The sequence below is a fragment of the Lipotes vexillifer genome, unplaced genomic scaffold, assembly GCF_000442215.2.
Source record: "Lipotes vexillifer unplaced genomic scaffold, Lipotes_vexillifer_v1.1 scaffold875, whole genome shotgun sequence".
NCBI lineage: Eukaryota > Metazoa > Chordata > Mammalia > Artiodactyla > Lipotidae > Lipotes > Lipotes vexillifer.
This window is the reverse complement of record NW_006792177.1, coordinates 2608486-2616189: the sequence shown is the minus strand read 5'-3', so window position 1 is coordinate 2616189 and position 7704 is coordinate 2608486. Positions and strand designations below refer to the sequence as shown.

Below are 7704 nucleotides of genomic sequence, written 5' to 3'. Positions count from 1 at the left end.
GTAAGGAGAGACTGAGGAACTACCACAGATTGGAAGAAACTAAGGTGACATGACCACTAAGTGCAATGTGGGATGCTGGATGGGATCCTGGAACAGAAAAAGAACATTAGTGGAAAGACTGGGGAAATTCAAAGTGGTCTATAGTTAAGTGTCTCGTACCAACATGAATTTCCTAGTTTTAATAATTGTACTATGGTCAGGTAAGATGTTGATGTTAGGGGAAACTGGGTGAGGGATATAAAGGGAACGCTAGCATTTTTGCAATGCTCTAACTTTTCTGCAAGTCTAAAATTAGCTAATAAAAAGTTAACAATAAAACTATAAGAGACGGAAAAGAACAGTGTTGTTTCATAGAGTTAATGGTTTAGCGTGGGAGAGACAAGGTCTCCTTGGGTTGTTGTGTGGGCGTTGCTGTGTGTGTGTTGGGGGGTGTGGTGGGATCCATCTAGGCACATTCTGGCCCCGGACTCAGTGGCTCCCAGATCTGTGTGAAGGCGCAGCCTGGGTGGGGACTCATTGGCGGCGGGGAGTCATTCCTGATGCAAAGGCTCCTCCCCCCCAGAAGAGCGCGTCAGCACAGACACTTGGGTTTCCATCTCGTTATGGCTCAGGGGCCCTGGGAAGGAGGCACCTGTCTGACTGGGGCTCTGCCTCTGGTCGTCCTGTTCTTTGTTTGCTGCCCAGCATGGCCAGCTGCTTGGCACCCGCGTTGCTGCTGCTACTGCTTCTAGGTGAGTGGCTGCCTCCTCCCCCAGACCTCTGAACCTTGGCTTCTCTGTCCCTGATCCTCTTCCCTCCTCAAGCACAAGGCAAGAAGGTGATTCTAGGAAAAGCTGAAATGCAGGAAGGGGCACCAGTGAGACACCTGTGCTCAAGGTGTGGGGACACAGCACCCCGCCTCCAGCTTTTGGGTCCCACAGAGCCACGGCCTCCTAAGTCTCCCAAGTCTCCCCTTGGTAGCTCTGCCCCAGAAACTTTCTTTTTCCTATTGCCTGCTCTCCCGCCTCTATTACCCTTCCCCCAGCCCCAGCCCTCCACCTTCAGTCTTGCAGCTTCACATTGATTCCTTGCCCTGCATCTTCAGTGTCTCCATGCCATGCATCTGCTGTTCCACCTGCTTGGACTACCCCTTCCCCACCTGGGTCATCATGGAGGGAGGGGTCACTTTACCAGGTGGTGTAGGTTGAGGAGAAAGGAATCTGGCAAACGTTTAAGGCAGAGGAGATCTTGGAGCTGAGATGTGCTGTTTTGAGGGTGAAGATGAAGTAAGGGTGCTCCTGGTGGAGGGAAACAGGTAAGCAAAGGAACAGAAGTGGGACCAAGATCTCAGGAGACACTAGGTGCTGCTGTGTGTGGCTGCAGCCTGGGGATGTGAGGGCTTGGCTGGGAGAGAAGGGCAAAGTTTGCCTGCTGCTCTGGAGTCCTGGAAGGGAGGGAAGGAGACTGGAGGGGAGGAAAGGAGAGAGAAAGGAAAGGCTTCCCCCTCTCCTGTCCATCCCGTCCACTTACAGACCTATTTCAAGCCCTCAGTGTCTATTCTACCTTCTTCCACAACCACCCAAAAGAGATGGCCAGTGCCCCCCCGGCCACACACACACAGCGAGATGGGTGTTGAACCAGGTTGGGAAACTTCCCTCAAACTTTGGTGCCAGAGGCTTCTCACCTGAGCAAGGTTCCTGGAGGCTGAGAGCACCGAGGGGCAGGGGTAGCCTTGTTTTGTGACTGAGGTCCTAGGAAGGGGCTGCCAAGTTCTGACCTCCAGAGACCCTAGCTTGGCTGGATTTAGATGTGAACCATGGCACTTCTGGATAAAGCTCACCCTCTGCCCAACAGACCCCTGGTGTGTGACTGGGCTGTGCCAGGCACACTCTCTGCCCCCAGTGGAGTGCCCTGTGGCTAAGGACAGAGCCCTGTGGCCTGCCATCTGGGACTTCTCTTGAATCCACACCCTGGCAGCCAGGCCTAAATTGCTCCAGTGCCCAGAGCCCTAGTGGGGAATCTTTTTATCTGGCTGGTGGAGAGTGGAGAGCCCAGGGGGAAAACAGAGTCCATCCAGATGTGGCAGAACCAGTTAGATGGGTGAGGAGGGAGCAACAGAAGAGGATGGAGGGGGAAGACGCAGCGGCAGGGGGCAGGAGGAGGCACAAGAGAAGGTCAAGAAGAAAGGAGAACCCAAAACCTACGGGCCACTCAGGGTCTCCAAGGGGGAGGGGCAAGGAGAGGAAAGGAAGAAAGGTCAGGCATCCCGGCATGTCAGAGCGGAAGAGGAGCGGCCACTGTCCTCAGCACCATTTCTGCTAAGTCTCCATGAGCCAGGTCCCCAGAAGCCTTGCTGTTTTCCGTGTCAGATGGGGCCCAGGAAAATGAGAGGAATCTCATGGACCCCTCTTTGGATGGGTGAGGGGTGGTGCCTGCGGAGGGTGGGCCTCAGCTTCTGCGGAAGGCCAGGCCCAGCCTCGACGCGCCCCATCCACCCCAGACGTGCTGCAGGAAATCCCTGACCCCGCCACTGCCCAACTCCACAACGGAAGGTCAGTCAGTACCAGTCGCTCAGGCATTCGGATCACATTCTGCCCACCTCGAGTTTTGAGCACCCCGCATCTTCGGAGACCCTGACTGGGAGGCGGAGGTGAAGTGTGTGTGTGTAAGGAACGTCAACAACCACAGCCTGCCCGCCGCTCCACCAGGGTCACCGAGCGCTGTCGCACCGAACCGATGCGTGGACGCGGCCGACGCGTGCACCGCGGATGCGCGATGCCAGCGGTTGCGCACCGCGTACGTGGTGCAGTGCCTGGGTCGGGCCGCGCCGGGGAGCTGCCCCCGCGCCCGCTGCCGCCGCGCCCTGCGCCGCTTCTTCGCCCGCGGGCCGCCCGAGCTTACCCACGCGCTGCTCTTCTGCCCGTGCGGCGGCGCCGCATGCGCCGAGCGCCGGCGCCAGACCTTCGTGCCCTCCTGCGCCTTCTCGGGTCCTGAACCGGCCCCGCCCTCCTGCCTCGCGCCCTTAGACGCCTGCGAGCACAGCCGCGTCTGCAGGTGCTGAAGGAAGTGGAGTAGAGGGAGGGGGCGGGGCTGGCGGGCGGGGGGCAGCTCCCACTTACCTCCCACTCTCCGCCTTCCGACCGCCCCGCGCAGGCCCCGCCTCTTGGCCTTCCAGGCCTCCTGCGCGCCTTCCCCCAGCGACCTGGACGGCTGCCTTCGAGACCAGGTGCCCAGCTGCCTGCGCGCCTACGCCAGCCTCGTGGGTATGCACCGCCCAGATCCCTGCTGGGGCGGGGGCTCTCCTGGGAATGCCTCTATTCGGGTGGGCCGATTATCCTGCTTTCGGGGTCTCGGCAGGCACCGCCGTCACCCCCAACTACGTGGACAACGCAAGCGCGCGCGTGGCGCCCTGGTGCGACTGCGGAGCCAGCGGAAACCGGCGCGAGGAGTGCGAAGTCTTCCGGGGACTCTTCACAAGGAACCGCTGCTTGGGTGAGGGGCCCGGCCGGGGCGGGAAGGGAGTCCAGTCGGGGCTTTCTGCCCCCTCCCAAGCTGCCTAGCTGGCGGTGAGGAAACTGAGGCCCCCAGAGGCAGCCTTGTAGGCCCACTTACCCCCTCTGCTGTCGTCTTGCCCCTTTGGGCAATCTGCGTCCAGCTGGTTCCGGAGACCAAGTCACAGACCAAAGTAGAATCCTAGGGTAGTCTAGGCTGGTGCCTCTGTGGGCAGGAAGTGGGGGCGGTTAAAACAAGTTTCCGAGGCCCTGGAATGGAACAAGGCGAGATTCCTGCTTCTGCCACTTTTGAGGCGGTTCCATCCCCCACGCATAGCCAACTCCCCCCATTAAAGATCTTGCCTTTCGGGTCTGAATAGCTGGGTGGTTCGCTGACCAGTTTGGGAGTTAGAGGGCCTGGGTTTGAAGGCTGACTCTGCCACTTACTTAGCTGAGAGTTAAATTCCTGTAAGCCTTTTTGTGTCCATCTGTAAAATGGGGATGATAATTGTCAGGCTCCCGTGAGGATAGAAGACTACAGTATGTAAGGCACTCTTAACACAATTGTCTTTATTTTGTTATTCCTCGCCCAGCATCTTCCATTCCAAAAGCCTTGTGGACGTCTTATCTTCCCATTTCTATCTGGGGAGGGCCCACGCGGGATGCCAAGGGTCTCAGTTTGTCCTTGAGGAGCTGGGCCCTGTGCTAGGGTTTCTCAGCCAAGCCCATCCTGCACCCCTCCCTCCATAGATAGAGCCATACAGGCCTTTGACGGTGGGTGGCCCTCAGTCCTCCACGACCAGCTGGACCCCCACCAGGACCCTGAGCACAGCCTCCTACAGGTAGGTTCAGGGAGGGGATGGTGAGGTGGCAGCTCCTGCACCGCCTCTTTCCACCCTTCCATGCCAGTTGGGCCTAGATGGAGGCGTGAATGGCCTGGGATAGTGGGGGTGGCAGAGAGCAGAGCCAGGCTTCTGCCTCAAGTTCATACTCTGCTCTCATCTGCCAAGGTGTCCTCTGCAGATGCGTCCCTGGAGGGGAGCTCCATGCTCTCCATGCTCCCTGTTCTGGCTCTCCAGCCCCTGCTCTGATGAGGACAGCAGACCCTGGACAACAGCCAACTGTCCCACCCTGCCTGGGATACTGGGCCTCATTGGTGACCTGCTGCCCCACTGAAAAGGGACTGGCTTACCTCCCCAGCTGGCCCCAGTGCTCTTGTCCTACTGCCCTTGGCAGGTCTGGACACTTTTATCATGCTTTAAGGGTAGACTTAAAAAGACTTGTAGGCAAAACTCCCTCTGAACAGACTTGTAGGCAAAACTCCCTCTACTTCTCCAGCCGTCATGGCATCCTCCCAGTTAGGCACAACCCATCATGATAGCCACCTGCACCCCATAACTAACGTTGTCAGAGTGTTTCCTGTCCACGATATGCTGCTTGTTGGACACCACCTAGAGTGAGAATCCAGTTCCCTACATTGCACTGGTCATATGGCCATCTTCCCAGTGGTTCAAGCTGGCACTAGGAATGGCATCCATAACTCAATAAATCCATGTGTACTGAGACTGGCCTTGCTTTCATGTGATCTGTGTCCTGGGAGCCTGGAGACCAAGGTCAGCCACAGGGTGTGCCTCTGCTGGCCTCCAAGAACTTGGGTGGCCTCAGAACCTCTCCAGGCATCATCTTCTCACCTGTGGATGCTGAACTGAATCACCTCTCAGGTCCTAGTGGCAGGGACTTTGGTTGCTTTTGTTTATTCTTTCCTTCTCTGCTAGTAATCAGATAAACAGTACATGTCCCAGCCTCCCTTGCAGTTAGGGGGTGTTCATATGACACAGTTCTGGCCAGTGAGTGAAATTCACAGATAAGGCTTCCAGGAGAGCTCTTTAAAAAGGAACAGACTTGCTGACTGGGCCCTTTAGCCTCTGGCCTCAACCCTCCCCTTGCCCAGAACTTGGAGGCAATGCCTGGGAGCATGGGCACCATCTTGAAAGTGGAACCATATGACATTGTGGCTCACCAGCCTATCTACCTTCCTCTGGACTTTATTATGTGAGAAAAATGATACCCCTAATTTGTTTAAGCCAGTTTCTCCCCAGGTGTCTGTTATTTGCAGTCAAACATAGGCCCTGATTGACACACTTCCACTTATGGTGTTCCTGGGAGCCCCGGGATCACCTGCTGTTCTCACTTAGGGAAGCCCTACCTCAGTGCCCACAGAGCCTCGCCCTGATAGACACTTGAAAGAGGGGCGATGGTGGTTTTGTTTTTTGATTTCTGCATAATTTATCTGTTTCTGTCCACGTGGAGAGTCAAATTCTTTCCTTGAGCTGAGGGAAATTTATCATAAAGCTTTTTATAAACACTGTGTGGCCAGTGTGGACCCAGAGAATGCCAAGGGCATCGTGTTAAATTGCAGTTCTGTGGAGGAGTTTTGGGTGGAGAGGGCAGAACAATGGGGGCAAGGTACTAAGCCTTCCTCAAAAGCTTGGGGACTCCTGATGAATTAACGTGTCTCTGGGCTGCTCCTTCTCAAACCTGGTTGAGATTTGGCAGGGACTGTTGCCAAACCTTGTCTCCCTATGCACCGATGCCGAATAGAAATACGGAGAAAGAGATTTGGAAGATAAGAAATAGGCTTTTTTCTTTGCCAGGCAAAGGGAAGACACAGTAGGCTAGCGCCTCAAAAACTGTGCCCCACCTTCCTTGGGGAATTACAGGGATTCTTATAGGGGGAGTTCACAGTCCGGAAGTGAGTGATAAGGATCAAAATGCTGAAGTTCTTGCATTCTTCTTCTTCTTGCATTATTTCAAAAGAGCCACTGCTGGCGTCAGACAACCCAGTAATTGGGTCTGTTAGTCTCTGGGTTATCAGCCTGTGACCTCCTTTCTGAAATGCAGACAGCTACAAGGGGTGATTTTCTACAAGGGAGTGCAGGATGTAATTCACATAGTGTTAAAGAGTGATAGGTTAGGACTTCCCTGGTAGTGCAGTGGCTAAGAATCTGCCTGCCAATTCAGGGGACACGGGTTCGAGCCCTGGTCCAGGAAGATCCCACATGCTGTGGAACAACTAAGCCTGTGCACCACAACTACTGAGCCTGTGCTCTAGAGCCTGCGAGCCACAGCTACTGAGCCCGTGTGCCACAACTACTGAGCTCGTGTGCCACAACTACTGAAGCCCGTGCGCCTAGAGCCCGTGCTCCACAACAAGAGAAGCCACCGCAGTGAGAAGCCCGCACATGGCAACGAAGAGCAGCCCCTGCTCACAGCAACGAAGACCCAACACAGCCAAAAAAAAAAAAAAAAAAAGGTTAGCTTTGTGAAGTACAAATCTAGTTACAGACACTACAGATTAGTAATAGTTAAAAAAAAAAAAAACTAGGAGGGATTAACTCTTTCAGGCCAGGTTATGTTTCTTCTCTAGCCTGTTCACTGTTCCCTTTATTTCCCTTGTTCTCAGGAGAGGGAAAACAATTTTGCTGCAACAGGACCACAAGACAGGTTGAAGTGGAGGCTTTTGGTGCCTTGCTCAGAACTCTCTGGGCTAGTGCAACCCATTCACAAGCTGCTGGGGATGTTGGCTGCTAACACAGTTCACAGCTGACCCCTTTTCTAGAAGAAGTGCCTATAAGGTTACACTCTGCTCCCAGAGGTGGCCAGTGGCCAGTGACTGACTGAGGCAGGAGTTCAGAGGCTTGGCCTGCATGCCTCGGGGGATAGTTATGTGTGCCAGTCATGCTTCAGAGTTCCCTGTGGGATCAGGCTGAGGCTGGATCCCAGCTGAGACCACATCCTACTTTAGCTCCTTCCCCTGCCCACTCCTGCTTTCCTCACTTAGAGGTTCCCCTGAGGGCACTCCCTCCAATAAATCATGGTCTGAGAATCCCTGTCTTGGGCTTCACTTCTGGAGAACCCGACCTAAGACGCAGGGGTTAGGTACAGACCACGCCGAAGCCCAGGCCTGGGGCTGTCCTGACCAGAAAAAGAGCCACTGGCTCTGAGACTGTAGTTAACAACTCATACCAAACCCACAGACACTGCACGGGGCAGCTGTCAACCAGCCTTCAGGTTCAACCAGTACTCTCCTGATTGGAACCAAACACAGATCAAACTGGCTGGGGCATCTGAGCAATTTGGGCTTCAGGTACAGCTGTCTCCGGGGGCTCAAATGATGTTACCCCTGCTTGTCTGTGTTCCCCTCTGAGGCCAGATAGGCTCTCACCACAGGGTA

General features: G+C 55.1%; 1 protein-coding gene across 1 annotated transcript; it reads left to right on the top strand.

Moving 5' to 3' along the window:
• Positions 1–685: 685 nt before the first annotated feature.
• GFRA4 (GDNF family receptor alpha 4) lies at positions 686–4561 on the top strand. Its single transcript, XM_007465434.1, has 6 exons — positions 686–731; positions 2688–3033; positions 3133–3242; positions 3337–3471; positions 4221–4312; positions 4481–4561. Exons 1-6 carry the CDS (start codon positions 686–688, stop codon positions 4559–4561), a joined length of 810 nt encoding a protein of 269 aa, XP_007465496.1.
• The last annotated feature ends 3143 nt before the right edge of the window (positions 4562–7704 follow it).

Coding starts and splice junctions, on each gene's coding strand:
- GFRA4 (XM_007465434.1), top strand. CDS start 686: ATGGCCAGCTGCTTGGCACCCGCGTTGCTGCTGCTACTGCTTCTAG. Junction 732..2,687: donor GCTGCTGCTACTGCTTCTAG/GTGAGTGGCTGC, acceptor CCGCTCCACCAG/GGTCACCGAGCGCTGTCGCA. Junction 3,034..3,132: donor GAGCACAGCCGCGTCTGCAG/GTGCTGAAGGAA, acceptor CGCCCCGCGCAG/GCCCCGCCTCTTGGCCTTCC.